This window comes from Geotrypetes seraphini, chromosome 16 (genome assembly GCF_902459505.1).
Source record: "Geotrypetes seraphini chromosome 16, aGeoSer1.1, whole genome shotgun sequence".
Taxonomy (NCBI): domain Eukaryota; kingdom Metazoa; phylum Chordata; class Amphibia; order Gymnophiona; family Dermophiidae; genus Geotrypetes; species Geotrypetes seraphini.
In genome coordinates this window covers 17,392,443-17,409,564 of record NC_047099.1, presented here as the reverse complement: position 1 = coordinate 17,409,564, position 17,122 = coordinate 17,392,443, and the positions used below count along the sequence as shown (strand labels likewise).

At 44.4% G+C, this 17,122-nt stretch overlaps 1 protein-coding gene across 1 annotated transcript; it reads right to left on the bottom strand.

Annotated features, from left to right (window-relative positions):
* Positions 1 to 14,018: 14,018 nt before the first annotated feature.
* RNASEK (ribonuclease K) lies at positions 14,019 to 16,665 on the bottom strand. The gene is made up of 3 exons (XM_033923143.1): positions 16,488 to 16,665; positions 15,276 to 15,355; positions 14,019 to 14,983 (listed from the first exon to the last, which is right to left on the bottom strand). The coding sequence occupies exons 1-3, from the start codon at positions 16,563 to 16,565 to the stop codon at positions 14,839 to 14,841; spliced, it is 303 nt and encodes a 100-aa protein (XP_033779034.1). The 5' UTR covers positions 16,566 to 16,665; the 3' UTR covers positions 14,019 to 14,838.
* Positions 16,666 to 17,122: the final 457 nt, after the last annotated feature.

Genomic DNA, 17,122 nt, shown 5'->3' with positions numbered 1-17,122 from the left:
CCCAGCGGAGGCAACTTCTTATGTTCTTATGGACTCTGACCTCTATGTGCAATCTTCTCTGGGTGCTTCTCCTTCTCCAACCGAAGTTGATGAGTCTCCTGAATGTTCTCCACCTCAATCTCCTAAAGAGTCATCTACTCAGGAATCTCTTTCTTTCTCTTGCTTCATTAGACAACTTGGTAAAGACATATCTCTTAAACTGGAAGCTGACTCAAAATATACACCTGAATATTGTGAGACTATGGACATTAAACAGATCCCGAAAGAGATGCTTAAGCCTGTCCATGTAATATTAAAGGACACTCTCTAAAAACTGGAAATCCCCTTTATCAGTGCCAGTGGTACAAAGTTGCTCCTATTAAAGCGTATGACAGCTTTCTCACCAATCCTTAGTGGTAATTTAATCTAATCTAATGCTTGACTTTATATACCGAATCATCATTCAAGGAAAGCTCGACTCAGTTTACAATAGTTAAGTTATCGAATAAAAAACCAGAAAAGAATAAGACTAGGGGCTCCTTTTACAAAGGTGCGCTAGGGCCTTAATGCACGCAATAGCGCGCGTTAAATTCCTGAGCGCACTAGCATGATAGATTTTCGGCTACCGCATGCTATAGCACACGGTAATTTTGTGTGCACTAAAAACCCTAGCGCACCTTCGTAAAAGGAGCCCTAAGTTTGGTAAAGTTAATTTTCAAAGTGTTTAGCAAATAAAGCAGTTTTTAAGGATTTGCAAAAAGGTTTGGAGTGAGCCGGAACTCCTTAAAAGAAGTGGAAGGTCATTCCACAGTTGAGATAGCTTAAAAATCAAAGAGTGACTGAAAAACTTAACTCCCTTAATCCCTTTTTTGGAAGGAAGAGATAATTTGAATTGTTGATCACCTCTTGCAAAAGAAAATCTATAAACATTCCAGGATAGAGGAAGGAGAGGAGTAAAAATATCATGTAAAATTTTAAAAACAACACAGGCACACTTAAATTGAACTCTAAAACAAACTGGGAACCAATGAAGACTCTGAAGCAAGGACGTCACGTGATCAAATTTACGTTTCCCAAAAATCAATTTCACAGCACTCTACACTTAAAAAATCTACCTCTGCTAAGGTGTATGCCTCTATTCCACCAGGGAGAAAAGGTCGCACTATGGATAGATTTGGCAGGTGCCCCTATCAGACTGCGATGCTGAACAGTAGAGTCAGCAATTATACTTTTCATTTCACCTGTTATTTGAAGAAATTGGTAAAGTTACCTATGTACCAAAAATATCTTCCTTCTCACTGTGTTGAAGGGTTCCAACAACTAGTTTCCATGCTCCTGCAGTTACGACAACACTTGGTACAGTCTGCCTTTGATTCCTTTGAGCTCTCCACCTGAGCTTCTTCTATGTCTGTGGCCTTGAGAAGGCTGGCCTGGCTCAGAGTAGCGACATGGATATGAATCTTCAAGATCGCTTGGCAAACATACCATGTCTTGGGGATGAGCTTTTTGGAGATACAATTGAGAATGCCACACAAAAATTCATCGCTCATGAAGAATCTTAGGACCAAAGCTCAGGTCTTCAACTTCATGACACTAAACTGTTCAAAGTTGTTAAAACGCATGCGGATTATGAAAAATTGCAGGCAGACCTTAGGAAACTGGAAGACTGGGCATCCAAATGGCAGATGAAATTTAATGTGGACAAATGCAAAGTGATGCAAATTGGGAAGAATAACCTGAATCACAGTTACCAGAAGTTAGGGTCCACCTTGTGGATTAGTGCCCAAGAAAAGGATCTGGGTGTCATCATAAACAATATGATGAAATCTTCTGCCCAATGTGCGGTGGTGGCCAAAAAAGCAAAGAGGATGCTAGGAATTATTTAAAAAGGGATGGTTAACAAGACTAAGAATGTTATAATGCCCTTGTATTGCTCCTTGGTGCGACCTCATCTGGAGTATTGCGTTCATTTCTGGTCTCCTTATCTCAAGAAAGATATAGTGGCACTAGAAAAGATTCAAAGAAGAGTGACCAAGATGGTAAAGGAGATCATGGAACTCCTCTTGTATGAGGAAAGACTCAAACAGTTAGGGCTCTTCAGCTTGGAAAAAAGACAGCTGAGGGGAGATATGATTGAAGTCTACAAAATCCTGAGTGAAGTAGAATGGGGACAAGTGGATCAATTTTTCACTCTATCTCAAAAATTACAAAGACTAGGGGACATTCAATGAAGTTAAAGGGAAATACTTTTAAAACCAATTGGAGGAAATTTTTTTTCACTCAGAGACCAGATAAGCTCTGGAACGCGTTGCCAGAAGATGTGGTAAGAGCAGATAGTGTAGCTGGTTTTAAGAAAGGTTTGGACAGGTTCCTGGAGGAAAAGTCCATAGTCTGTTATTGAGAAAGACACGGGGGAAGCCACTGCTTGCCCTGTATCGATAGTATGGAATATTGCTACACCTTGGGTTTTGGCCAGGTACTAGTGACCTGGATTGGCCACCGTGAGAACAGGCTACTGGGCTTGATGGACCATTGGTCTGACCCAGTAAGGCTATTCTTATGTTTAAGCCATCCACGTTTTATCAACAACGTTATCCTGCTAAATCAGCTGCTGCAAGACCTCAGCAGAGAAAGCAAAAACAAAGAGATCTCAGAAACCTCAGCAATCAGCTCCTGTAAAATCTACTCAGTCTTTTTGAACACCTACTCGACAGCATAGTTTCAATCCAGTTAACCCTGCCTCTCCCTCAACCCATTAGAGGTCTGCAAATTTATTCTCATTGTTGGTTAACATCTAACCTCTGGGTTCTCAAGATCATTCAGGAAGGTTACTCCCTTCATTTTCTCACCATACCTCCAGATCATCCTCCAATAGAGTCTGCTTCCAATCTCCTTCAGCCCTCCCTTCTTCAGGAGGTTGAGAACTTACTTCTCAATGCCATCAAGAGGGTTCCACCAGAACAGGAGAACACGGGGTTTTACTCCTGTTACTTTCTCATCACCAAGATGATGGGAGAGGGGGTCTTTGACCTAAATTAGATTGCAGAGCTCTCAACAAATTTCTGGTCAAAGAGAAATTCAGAATGCTATCCCTAGCAAAGTTGTATCCCTTACTGAATCACGATTGGCTATGCTCTCTAGACCTAAAAAAAGGCCCACACACATTCGCAATCATCAGAATTACAGGAAGTTCCTCAGGTTTCGAATGGCGCAACACAACTACCAATACAAGGTTCTACCCTTCGGCCTGGCACCTTCACCAGGGTCTTTACCAAGTGCCTGGTAATAGTGGCAGCAGCCTTAAGGCCTTCCAAGTCTTTCATTACAAGGACTGGCTGATCGAGGATCTCTCTTCTCAAGCTGTGCTTCTCAAGGTGTCCTTTCTTCAGAGTTAATGTCTTATTAAAGAAATGACAACTTTGCATGAGGTAAAACTCGTTTTAATTTATAAATCTTTCCTTCATTGATTCTGATAATTTCAACTATACACAGCTAAAAGCAGTGCAACATGCAGAAAGTGAAAAACTATCAAAGCATCAACTGCAAGAGACAAGGTACTATTTTGAGGCCCTCAATATTATAAAGAATGATTCTTTATGGAAAACTTGTGCCTTAAGTGTCCAGTGGTCATGTCCGCAACCTCCTTCAGCTCTCACCTCCAGCAGGAGATTACATACACACGCACAAGCTGCACTGCCTCCAATGGTTACCTTACGTTCTGGAACATTTCCCGCCTCACACAAGTGCTTTCCTGTGTCTGTATGCGATTGTGAGGTGCAGTGGAGAGGACAATCACATACAGACGCAGGAAAGCACTTGCGTGAGGTTATAGCAGTAAGGCGGGCAATGTTCCAGAACATAAGGTAACCATTGGAGGCAGTGCAGCTTGTGCGTGTGTACATAATCTTGTGCTGGAGGTGAAAAACCCACTCGTGCTGGGAGGGGAGAAAGCCACTGTTGGAAGCTGCTGGACAAGGGAAAATAAAGGGACAGCTACTGGACCTGGAGGAAGGGAGAAGGAAAGATGCTGCTGGGAGAGGAGGGAAAGGAGGCTGAGAAGCTGCTGGACAAAGGAAAAAAAGGGACAGCTGCTACTGGACCTGGAGGGAAGAAGAGATGCTGCTGGGAGGGGAGGAGGGAAAGGGAAGAGAGTTACAGCTGGCAGGGAGATTAGAGGAGGGGAAGGGGGCCAGGGTGGAATAGAGAGATCAGATGAGGGAAAGGGGAGAGACAGGAATGAGAAAGTAGAGAGATTGATGCTGGGAAGGGGGTCAACAGAGAGGGACAAAGATGCTAGATCTGGTGTAGAAGAGATAAAAATGAAGAGAGCAGTGAAGCTGGAATGAATCATGTAAAAAGGAGAGAGGGGACGCAGGCTAGATGGAAAGGGGAGAGGGGCATAGAAAGAAGACAGATACCATTTGGAAGGGAGAAAGGGCAGTGGATAGAAGGGGCAGATGCTGGATTGAAGAACCACAGAGGGCAGACGCTGGAAGGAAGAGAGTGAAAAGATGAAAGCAGAAACCAGACAACAAAAAGTAGAAAACAATAATTTTATTTCTATTTTGTGATTAGAATATATCAGATTTGAAATATATATCCTGCTAGAGCTGGTGTTAGATATAACTGGGGACTGCAAAGCCCAGGCAGTGGCTTAGGGTTCTCTCTGACCAGGGGGCAGTTGCCCTAGTTGCACTTCTCTAACACTATTCCTGTCATGTGTTAGCATATTTCTGTGTACATTCTATAACTTGGCTTTTTCAGTTTTCTTGATAGTAAAGGGGATATATGTGAAGGGGAGGGGAGACAGGGGTTTTGATCCTTGCTCTGTATTATTTGTATTTATAAAATGACAATTGTACAGAATATTGTTTCTTTTTATACCTTAATAAAATACATTCAATATAAAATCATAACTGAGGCTTGTGTGAATGGGATCAGATAGTTTGCGGGGACCGAGCTTGCGGAAACAGGGTTTTTAAATTTCAGTCCTAGTAGTTTGACGGTCTACAAAATAATTATTTTATTTCTGCCGGTCCATAGGTGTAAAAAGGTTGAAGAACACTGCCCTAGACTGCAAACAAGCACTTTCTTACTATTTGCACAGGCCTAAATCACATAGCTCATCTCCCCAGCTTTTCGTCTCCTTTGATCCTAACAAGTTGGGATATCCTGTTTCCAAAAGAACGATAACCAACTGGCTGGCTGCATGCATCTCGTTCTGTTCAGCTCAGCTCAGGTTGGGCAGCAACTTGAGAGTAGAGTCACAGCCCATAAAGTAAGAGCTATGGCAGCTTCTGTAGCTTTCCTGCATTTCACTCCAATAGAAGAAATCGGCAAAGCTGCTACTTGGTCCTCAGTTCATACATTCACCTCACATTACTGTCTGGAATCTTTTTTAGCCAAGCAGTATTACAAAATTTTATTTTCCTAAAGGGCCAACACTACCAGCATCCCATTCTGGTTAGCTTGGAGGTCACTATAAATTAATATATTTTTAATGAATTTGCCACTATAAATATTAATTTCATTAAAAGAAAATAATAATATACTACATCACCCACCCATATAGTTATCTAATCTATTTCACCTATATTCTATACAAAAGGTGGAGAAATAGCCTAAGAGTTGAGTGGCTGCATTGTTATGTGCTTGAATACAGCTCACTCGTAATTTCAATCATAGGCTACACCACCAGCCACCCTCATTACATACCCTTCTAACTTTTTTCTTTTTATCTTTTATTGGTATTTTAGAACTTTTTTATTCCCTTATCTTCAAAGCACAGTTACTTATCATAACAGGTGTTATCCAGGGACAGCAAACAGATATTCTTAACATATGGGTGACGTCAACCACGGAGTCCCGATGCTGACTGCTTCACAAGCAGACTTGCTTGAAGAACGTTTGGAACATTCGCAACTGCCGCACCGCGCATGCACAAGTGCATTTCTGCCCGAGGAAGGGCGCGCGTCTCAGTTCAGATAGCTAGTTATGAAGCCAACCAGGGGAGTAGGGTGGGCTTTGAGAATATCTGCCTGCTGTTTCTGGGTAACACCTGTTACGGTAAGCAATTGTGCTTTATCCTAGGACAAGCAGGCAGAATATTCTCAACATTTGGGTGTTCTCCAAGATAACCAGAATGGGATGGTGGGAATGTTGGCAATTCAGGAGAATAAATTTTATAATACTACCTGGCCAAAGTGGCCATCCTGTCTGGAAAAAGAATCCAGACAATAATGAGAGGTGAAAGTATGAACCAAGGAACAAGTGGCAGCTTTGCAGATTTCCTCAATAGGAGTAGATCTATGCAAAGCTACAGTTGCCGCCATGGCTCTAACTTTATGGGCTGTGACTCAACCCTCTATATCAGAGGTGTCAAAGTCCCTCCTTGAGGACCGTAATCCAGTCGGGTTGTCAGGATTTCCCCAATGAATATGCATGAGATCTATTTGCATGCACTGCTTTCATTGTATGCTAATAGATCTTATGCACATTCATTGGGGAAATCCTGAAAACCCAACTGGATTGCGGCCCTCGAGGAGGCTCTTTGACACCCCTGCTCTAGATGCAGTCCAGCCTGAGCATAGCAGAAACAGATGCAAGCAGCCAACCAGTTGGAGATGGTTCTCTTGGAAACTGGATGTCCCAACTTGTTTGGTTCAAAGGAGACAAAAAGTTGAGAAGATCTCTGTGGCTTAGTCCTTTGTATGTAGAAAGCCAAAGCACACTTACAGTCCAGAGTATGAAGAGCTGTTTCTCCAGGGTGAGAATGAGGCTTTGGAAAAAAACACTGGAAGAACAATAGATTGATTGAGATGAAATTCTGAAACTACTTTAGGTAAGAATTTAGGATGAGTATGGAGGACCACCTTGTTCTGATGGAATACTGTAAAAGGTGGGTCCGCTACTAAAGCTTGTAGCTCACTGACTCTGCGAGCAGAAGTGAGAGCAATGAGAAAGACCACTTTCCAAGTGAGATATTTTAGATGAGCCTAAGATATTGGTGCAAATGGAGGTTTCATCAATTGAGCAAGAACCACATTGAGATCCCAAACCACTGGAAGCGGTTTGAGAGGAGGTTTGACATTGAAAAGTCCTTTCATAAATCTGGAAACCACAGGATGAGCAGATGGTGATTTCCCTTCTAGTGGCAAATGAAAAGCCGCAATTGCACTGAGATGGACTCGAATGGATGTTGATTTGAAGCCTGATTAAGATAAATGAAACAGGTAATCCAGAACTGAAGACAAGGAGGTAAATTGAGGCTCCTTGTGATGAAGAGTGCACCAAGCAGAAAACCTAGTCCATTTCTGGTTGTAACATTGCCTAGTGGTAGGCTTCCTGTAAGCCAAATGTCCTTGACAGATTGAGAGAACTGTAGATTGGCAGTTATGTTGAAAGATACCAAGCTGTCAGGTGCAGAGACTGCAGGTTGGGATGAAGTACAGAACCCTGACTCTGTGTAAGCAAAGATGGAAAAACCAGTAGAAGTAGTGGCTCCCTGCTGCTGAGTTGAAGTAGAAGGGAAACCCAAGGTTGTCTGGGCCACCGAGTAGCTAAGAGAATCATGGTGGCACGTTCGTGTTTGAGCTTCATGAGTGTCTTGAGAATGAGAGTGAATGGAGGAAACCTCATGTATAGGAATCTGCTCATCCATTCCAGAAGAAAAGCATCTGCCTCAAGGCGATGAGCAGAGTATATCCTGGAGCAAAATCGAGGCAGTTTGTTGTTGTGGGGAGACGCAAAGAGATCTATCTGAGGAGTTCTCCACTGAGAAAAAATGTGATGGAGAGCTGACGAATTGAGTGTAGATGGCTTTCAGAAAGATGTTATGAGAAATTGCCCAATTCCAAACCTTCTGAGGCTCCTTGCAAAGGGGAAGAGATCCTGTTCCTCCCTATTTGTTGACATAATACATGGCGACTTGATTGTCTGGAACAATGAGGACTATTTGATCGTGAAGATGCTGAAAAGCTTTGAGAGCATTGAAAATCGCTCTGAGTTCCAACAGATTTATATGACAATGACGATCTATGCTGGACCAATGCCCTTGAGTACGGAGACCATCGAGATGAGTTCCCCCCCCAAAGCGTAGGTCGAGGAATCTGTCGTAAGGACCTTCTGATGAGGGGGTGTTTGAAACAGAGAGATTGGAAGAGAGCATCCATCAATGGAGAGACTGTTTGAACGAAGGAGTCACTGTAATGTGCTGAGAGAGTGGGTCGAAAGTCTGCGCCCACTGAGATGCCAGGGTCCACTGAAGAATTCTGAGCTGAAGTCTGGCAAAAGGAGTCATGTGAACTGTAGAGGCCATGTGACCCAGCAGAACCATCATGTGTCTCGCTAAGAGTGAAGTGAGGGATGACACTTGTTGACAAAGCTGAATGAGAGCATCCTGACGTTTTTGAGGAAGGAATGCCGTACAGCGAGACATTAGAGAAACTGGGCCACTTCTCCCTTGAAAAGAGGAAACTGAGAGGGGACATGATCAAAACATTTAAGATACTGAAGGGAATAGACTTAGTAGATAAAGACAGGTTGTTTACTCTCTCCAAGGTAGGGAGAGCGAGAGGGCACTCTCTGAAGTTATAAGGGGATAGATTCCGTACAAACGTAAGGATGTTCTTCTTCACCCAGAGTGGTGGAAAACTGGAACGCTCTTCCGGAGGCTGTTATAGGGGAAAACACCCTCCAGGGATTCAAGACAAAGTTAGACAAGTTCCTGCTGAACCAGAACGTATGCAGGTAGAGCTGATCTCAGTTAGGGCACTGGTCTTTGACTTAGGGGCCACTGCGGGAGCAGCAGAAATTCTTATGTTCTTAATGCTCCGAGTTGCACAGTGTCCAGTACAGCTCCAATGAACTGTAGAGTCCGAGAGAGCCTTAGACAGGATTTTGGAAAGTTTATTTTGAACCCCAAACCAAATAGTCCATTGGGTCGCTACAATAACTCCCTGAGAGGTTGAATCTTTGATGAGCCAGTCATCCAGGTATGGGAAAACCTGAAGACCATGGCTGCACAGAGCTGCTGCTACTACCACCAGGCACTTGGGGAAAACTCTGGGAGATGATGCCAGGCCGAAAGGTAGCACTCTGTATTGAAAGTGATGATTTCCCACCCGAAATTTGAGAGAGGCTGGATGAATGGGAAGGTAAGCCTCTTTGAGATCCAGAGAGCATAACCAATCATTGTGATCTAGACGGAGATACAATGATGCTAGAGACAACATCCAAAATTTTTCTCTAAGAAATTTGTTGAGAGCTCTGAGATCCAAAATAGGTCAGAGATCCCCCATCTTCTTCAGGACAAGGAAGTAACGGGAGTAGAATCTCATACTCTGCTGTCTTGATGGCACGGATACGAAGCAGAGCTTAAGCTTCCTGAAGAAGAAGGGTGATCTCCGACGGATTGGAAGGATACTATCTTGGGGGAAGATCTGGTGGAACCTGGATGAAGTGAAGAGAGTAACCTTCCCTGATGATTGTGAGGACCCAAAGGTTGGATGTAATTAGTTCCCATCGTTGGTAAAAATGATGGAGACGACCCCCCCAATGGGGAGAGGACAGAGGCAGAATGACTGAGGTTATGCTCTGTGTTAGATGGTCAAAAAGACTGAGAGGCCTTGGATGCAGCAGGAGTCTGAAGTTTATTTTGCCACTGCTGTTGCTTAGGAAGCAGTCTTGAATAAGGTGCTGGGTTTTAAGGAAAACACCTCTAGTAAGATGGAGGCCTAAAACCCTTAGAGCCACCTCTTGGGCTTTGGCCTGATTATGGAAGCAAACGACTTCTTATGCTCAGATAAGTGCTTTGTAGCTGCCTCAATAGAGTCATCAAACAACTTATTATCCTGGAATGGATGTTGGGGTCAATCTTGTAGATTCGGGTCCATATCTACAGTGCGGAGCCAGGCCACTGGATCTGGTATAATTGATGTGGCTATGGACTCCGAGGCAGACGACCTCGAGAAAGAGCATTGCCTCGATTTTGAGACAAGTTTCCTGAGTAGCCTTGGACTCACCGGTTCTAAGGGTGGCATGTCCAGAGGGGTTGTCTTAGCAATCTTACCTAGATGGGAATACCGAGGATAACGGTGTCTCGGGAGAAGATTTAGCCGATTTCCCTGAAGATTTCCCCATTGAGGAAGGTTTGAGCGAGGTCAAGGTTAAAGGTTTTGGCTCCGTAGAAGACTTTGCTGGAGTCAAGGTCAGGGCCGGAATCAGGGTCAAGGCCTTGGGTAAAGGCAGATCCATTCCCCCAAATATTTTTTTCAATCTGAACTCAACGACATTTAAGGGCTCGATTTTGAAGTGTAGCACAGAGGGTGCACGACTCCGGACAATGGTCAGGTCCTAAACACTGTACACACCACTTATGTGAGTCAGTGATGGAAATCGCACATTGACACCGGCTACACTTCTTGAACCGTGTGAACGTCCAAGAATGGAATGAAACAAGCGCGGTGAAATCGAAACCCACAGGCTGAGGCCATAGAGTAGGCCACGCCATGACATGATCGAAAAATCAAATGCGCAAATAACACAGCGATCCTGTAAAGAAAATACACGAGCCGTGATGAGAGAAGGCACAAGTTTAGAACTAACTCTCGCGCAGAACCTTGAAATGAGGGCTTCTCGGCTCCGCGGAAAACTTAGAACTGAGGATATGCGCACCCCCACCTCAGGCGGGAAGGCACTCGCGCATGCGTGGTGCGGCAGTTGTGAACTTTCCAAAAGTTCTTCAAGCAAGTCTGCTTGTGAAGCTGTCCGCATTGGGGCTCCGTGGTTGACATCACCTATATGTTGAGAATATGCTGTCTGCTTGTCCTTGGATAACTATTATTATTAAAACTCCTAAATAAATACATAAAAACTTTCTTGATCTGTTTATAGGAGAGCTGATATCAGTATTCCTTATAGCTTGGAGGTCACCCACATGTGAGAATATGCTGCCTGCTTGTCCTGGGATAAAGCACAGTTACTTACCCTAACAGATGTTATGCAGGGACAGCAGGCAGATATTTTCACAACCCACCCACCTCCCCTGGTTGGATTCTTAGCTGGCTATCTGAACTGAGGAGCCACACACCTACGTCGGGCGGGAAGCCACTTGTGCATGCGCAGTGCGGTCAGTCGCAAACTTTCTAAAGTTCTTAAAGTGGCTATGCACTTGGGACCGTCCATACCGGAGCTCCGTGGATGACATCACCCACAAGTGAGAATATCTGCCTGTTGTCCCTGAATAACACCTGTTACGGTAAGTAACTGCTTTCTCTTCCTTTGCTAATTCCCGACTCTTGCTGTGGGATTTAAATGCAAAACCAAGACTGGTTGAAAAGGCTTCAGCCTGAAAGTGGGTAACTCTGAACGACATCTCTGTAATTTTTCCCGTTGTTAAATTCTGTCTTACTTTCCCAAATTCCTGTCATTCAAGGACATTTGTGTTATGGATAAGAACATGTGGATTTAAGCCCATCAGCCCTGGGCTAAAGCCCCAAAATTGTGTTTTTTTTTGTTTTTACTATTTTTTTTCTACAGCTGAAAACTTACATGACTACTTGTAAAACAGTAACACAAAGTTAGAAAACATGTTACAACCGCTATAGATTTAGTTCATATATAAATCCTTGAGGAATTGCTAAATATTTTTGGTGGTTGCCTTTCACAACAGCTACTGGTAGAAATAGCTTCCATCATGTTCCCCTTTGGGTTAGGACCATGTCTTCTCAAGTAGGTAGCATTTAGAAAATGACACGGGTGAATTTTCCTAGGATTACTATAACTCCTAGGGAAATGTTGAAGAAATATACTGCATATACTCGAATATAAACCGGGATTTTGGGGCCCAAAAAATTGGCCCAAATATGGGGGTCCCGGTTTATATTCGGGTCACCCTCCCAGTGACCACCCGAAATCCTCCCGGACTTCTTGCAGGCCTGCCTTAGGCCGGGACAGGAGGAATCCCTCCCGTCTCCTGCTCTGGCTGACACTAATAATTACCATCCACCATCCCTCCATCACGTACCTAGTTCTCTGGTGGTTCAGCGTGTATGCGCTGAAATCCTCTTTTGTAAAAGTAGTAGCCAGAGGCGCACCCAGGCCAGCACGCAGGAGCGAGCTTTTCGTGCTCCCAGCCGGCTCTGCACTGCTCATTGATAGGCTGCCACAAGTTCTCACGGGATTCGCGGTTCTCGCAGAAGCCTATCAATGAGCAGTGCAGGGCTGGCCAGGAGCACGAAAAGCTCGGTCATGTGTGCCGGCCTGGGTGTGCCACTGGCTATTACCTTTAAAAAGAGGATTTCAGCGCATACACGCTGGACCACCAGGGAACTAGGTACGCGAGAGAGGGTGGTAATTATTAGTGTCGACCGGGGCAGGAGACGGGAGGGATCCCTCCTGTCCAGGCCTACCCTACTAGGTGGTTTAAGTTAAGGGGCTGCTGATGGAAGGGAATTTGTTTGGATTGGGAGGTGTGGGGTAGGGATTGGGTGCTGTCAGGGGTTAGCATTTGTGATTGGGGGAGGAGAATTGCCACAGCACCTATCCTAACAGTGCCTTGCACTACCAGGCTGCTGGTAGCACAGCTGCAGTTGTTGCCTCTTTTTCAGGTGACGGCACGTTTAACTGCACCATCACCAATCGTGACAGCTAGTGCATGGTATTGAACCTTGTGCTAGCTATCACTGCTGGCTGGGTTAGAGGGCAGAGGGAAATATGGGACAATCAAGCCATTGTGACATCACCGATGAGGTTGGCTCTTTTTAGGGGGAACAGGGTACAGAGAAGGAAGGTGGGACAGTGTTCAGAGCCTGGCAGGGAGGGGGGCTGAGTGCTGAACCTTGCAGGGGAGGAAGTGACGGAGGGGACACTGGGTGAAGATCCTGGCAGGGTGACGTTTTATTTGCATCACCCATGCAAATGTATTGTGCATTATTCTTCACAAAAATATGTTTTCTTTGAACCTTTCCAGTTGACAACTTTCCTGTCGTTATCATGCCTGGAAAAGAGCTAAGCCCTAGATAAAGAATATTGATGGGGCATCCTTGTGTTTAGTAAAACTAGATTGCCTTATTCTTCTTTACATATTGCCTTTAATCTCGCTTTATGTTACATTTTGAATCTCAAAGGAGGACTTGAGTTGAAATTTAAGCATATTTGTTTTACTTTTTAGTTAAATGTTTCTTTATATTAGTAAATAAGTTCCTGGCTTAAATTTTGCTTTCTATACAAGTTTATACTTGATATTTAATGTAAAATGATAAATAAATAATAATTAAAAAAAAAAAAAAAAGAGAATGACACAGGGACAAATTTTTCCCCGTCCTGTCCCATTCCTGCAAGCTCTGTCCTCATCTGCACAAGCCTCAAACACTTTAAAATCATAAGTGTTCAAAGCTTGTGTGGTTAAGGCACAGCTTGCAGAAATGGGGCAGGGAAAGCGAAAAAACTTGCAGGGACAGGACAGGGAAATTGCGTTCCTGCGGGGACATGGAAATATTTATCCCCATGTCATTCTCTAGTAGCATTCTAACCAGGTCTCTCACCACCACCACCCCTTACCTGCCCACAGGCTGATGTAAAAATACTATGGATTAGGGCCATTATTTCATTGGGGATAAAATGTAAATTTGAGAAGCTGATTGCCATGGAAATTTGTACATAAATACATATAAGACCATCACTGCTCAAGAGGGCTTACAGGACAAATAATAGATTAGGGAGGTACCATTTATGTTCTACACAGAGCCTCCCACACTGGTGCCTCAGTGACTATTTACAAGTAACACACCCCAGTTGGGTAGCAGCAGAGGATCTAACTAGTTGAAGGATGGCCTATGAACTGAAATATCTACTCCAACACCTCACCTGTGAGCTTCAGCTGCATTCACTTCTGTATCCCACCCATAAATAAGATAATTACAGACCTAAAATTCTGTGTCTTTAAAAAGATTAACCCAGATTACAGTAGCACCCCTGGCGACAGTTTCTCAGAGCCCCAAAATTCCTTTTATCAACTAAAAAAGTAATAAAATGTCAAACCTAGTTAGAGCAGTTTTATTAGATTAATACACATTTGTAACTGGTTCGAGAGAGCTCTGCTCCCTCTATTGCATAAGCACAACAAGCCAAAAAAGCAGCTATTACAGTACCTGTTAGTTCAAGGTTACAGTATGATGGTAGTGTCCGTTTTAAAGCTGCAGAGAACTGATATGTTTTGCAGAGAGGTGAACAAAAGAGCACAGCAAAAACATTTTACACCTAAAAAGGACCAAGTTACTACTCGTATTAAACGTAGATATTTAATAACCTGTTTTATTACACATTCCCTTCACATAAATCAGAGAAATTATAGGGAAAAAAGCAAGCTCAGCCTGCAAAATTAATTCCTGAGCAGTGAAGATTTGACATTTCAAAGAAACACAATTTTACATTGCCACAGTTTCAACCCTAAGGAACTTGCTCTCAGTCTAGGATGCATCCATATGGATTGTCACTGCCTTCTCTGCGTAGAAACGCAGAAAACTGAGGACTCCCCAGTCCCCTCCTTCCCCACATCAGAAACCCTCTCAGAGCTGGAGGGGTTGAAAACTACAGTATATAACAAATACTAAAATGACAATTATGTGGTGAGGGGAAGGGCACTAATGAACAGAAAGCAGGCACCCACCTAGAACTCAGGTCTGCAGATATTGAGCCTTATGTGTCAATTATTTTAACATCAAAGTAAGGAAAGTGTCAATGCACAATCTGGCAAACGGAGGGGAAAAAATATAAAGGGGAAAATGCAGCAGAAAGCTCTAATAAATAAAAAGTGATCCATGGCTCCTGCAGCAGAACTGGGGTCCTAAAAGCAGGGTGCTAACGGACCATGTACTCCTTCCGCTTGTTCAGCCGCACCTGGCAAAAGGAGAAGCCACCAAGCACCACATAGATCCCAGCAGTGATGAAACAGTTATAGCTGACCTGCTCGTACAGGTGGTAAATCTTCTGTGGTGGATTGTCACTGATGGAGGAAAGGCAAGACAGGAAAGCTTATGTTAAACACCTGAGGAAAAATACCTATTCAGTACAAGTTAGTGTTTGTCCACAAGGCCCACTGCTGGAATGACAAGGGGGTGCCAGAAGTAAGGTACACTGGCAGAGCTATGTGCAACGGTGGGGGGATAGTCTCTTCTTTAATATCAATGGTACATGAGCAAAGCTACTGAATGGCAGACTGGGGAAAACTTTCTTGGTGATTTTTGTGTGTGCAATGTACAGTTAAGTACATCAAGCAACTTAAATGCCAAACTCACTCTTCAAAATCTTCTGATGTAAATGGCACATCCTCAATCAGAACAGCTGAGTGAACATTAAAGAAAATTCCAAGGAGCACCTAGAAAAGAAAAGAAAATGTGAAGCAAGGAAGCAAGTTCGGTAATATTTACATTCTTCTACAATTGTTGAATTCATTTGATAAAGGACTCCTAAATGCTGTTCCTCAACCTACCAGTAAAAAACAAATCTAGGATACTTTGACAGTGTTGTTCCTGGATAACTATCAGGTGAATGCTCCCTGTCTCAGATTAACCTTCCCCAATCTGGAACTGAGAAGCCTAAAGAAGTTCAGAAGCAGCAGTAGCAGCCCTGTATCCTCCAGTCTGTTTAACCTGTAAATACAACAGGTCACCTTGTCTAAGTTAATTCCTGACACAACCAGACCCACCTGACGCAGAGTATCCTGCTCTGCTCTAGCTAAGAGGCCAAGGGGGACCTAGCAGACTGATAGAACGTGATACCAAAAACAGCCTATAAGGTTGCCAGGATAGCCAAAGACTGGCAATCAGATCACACCTTGTTTAACTGAAATGCTACTTTGAGTCTAAAGCTGATCAGCTGACATGATTAAGATTTCTTTCCACTGACTCTACAGCCAGCAGAGTCACCATTTCCCAACAGTAAGGAAAAGAGAAGTCCAGAATCCACTGAGATCTGAAAGAGATTACTCTGCCTTGAGAAAATGAATGCAACACCAAAAGAAAGCTAAGGGGCTCAGAACTCACTAAATTAAAACAGTCAGACTCTGCCCGTCAATTGGGGCATTTATTTTATTAAAATATTTTAATTTACTTATTTGGATTTATATCCCATCCTCTCAGAAGAGCTCAGAACGGGTTACAACGTTTACACACATCATAAAACATAACAGTAATGACAGCCAGCCTGAGCTCCTACTCCTCTGCTTACACACCAATCGGTTAAAGGTCACAAAGAATACAACAAGGAGTGACAGATATTACCAGCACCCCACAACCCCGGGGAAGAATGAGAACACAAAGAGGGTGGGCAGAAGAGCTTTCATCGACTCAGGGCTGGCATCAAAACACAACTGCAGCCACGGCAAGTGCATAGGCCAACGGGCTAGTAGGGCAGGGGGTGATCGCGACTGTGGGGGGGGGGGGGGGAGGGGGGACAAAGCAAGGACTGACGGTTAGTGAACATTCCCCCCCCCCCCCGGGTCCTCTCACCAGCATGATCACTCCCCAGATGCTCAGCACGATCCCGCAAGCCGCCAGCTTCGGACCGCAACACAGCAGCGACGACATGACGAGAGCCGGACGAAAGGGGCTGCGGAGCCGGTTAGCACCTCCCGCCCGCTGCTTCCTCTCTCTCTCTCTCTCTCTCTGTGAGCGCGCGCGAACACACACACGCAAGCACGTACGTACCGCCCACTCTGGGTTGACGCAAGGCAGCGCGTGCCAGCAACTAGACTTCCGATTCGCCACGGGCGGAAGTCGACTTAATACTACAGAGAGGGCGCGGGAAGGAGGGAGAGTAGTGGGGACGGGGACGACGACAAAAAAAGACTCCCTGCTCACTGACGTCAGGCTTCAGGCACCGCCCTCCTACTGAGAACGCGCGCGCGCCCGCCCCTCCGCCTTCCTCTGCCCGCGAGGCGTGGAACTTCCCTCGCTCGCTACCACTTAACGAAGCCTGGCGCGAAAATGGGGGGAGGGGGAAAACTGATTTTAATCCCAGCCGCTCCACCGCCTCCTGCCTCATACGTTGTTTGTGTGTTATCTTGGATAATAGCTCTAAAAGGGGAAGGGAACATTTTATCGCAGCTTTGAAAACAAGAGTATGTACCGCCCTCCTATAGTAA

Excerpts from the sequence above, each read along its gene's own strand:
- RNASEK (XM_033923143.1), bottom strand. The coding sequence starts at position 16,565 with ATGTCGTCGCTGCTGTGTTGCGGTCCGAAGCTGGCGGCTTGCGGGATC. Across the intron at positions 15,356-16,487 it reads TCTGGGGAGTGATCATGCTG|GTGCTCCTTGGAATTTTCTT; the intron begins GTGAGAGGACCC and ends TTTCTTTTCTAG. Across the intron at positions 14,984-15,275 it reads ACATCAGAAGATTTTGAAGA|TGACAATCCACCACAGAAGA; the intron begins GTGAGTTTGGCA and ends TTCCTCCATCAG.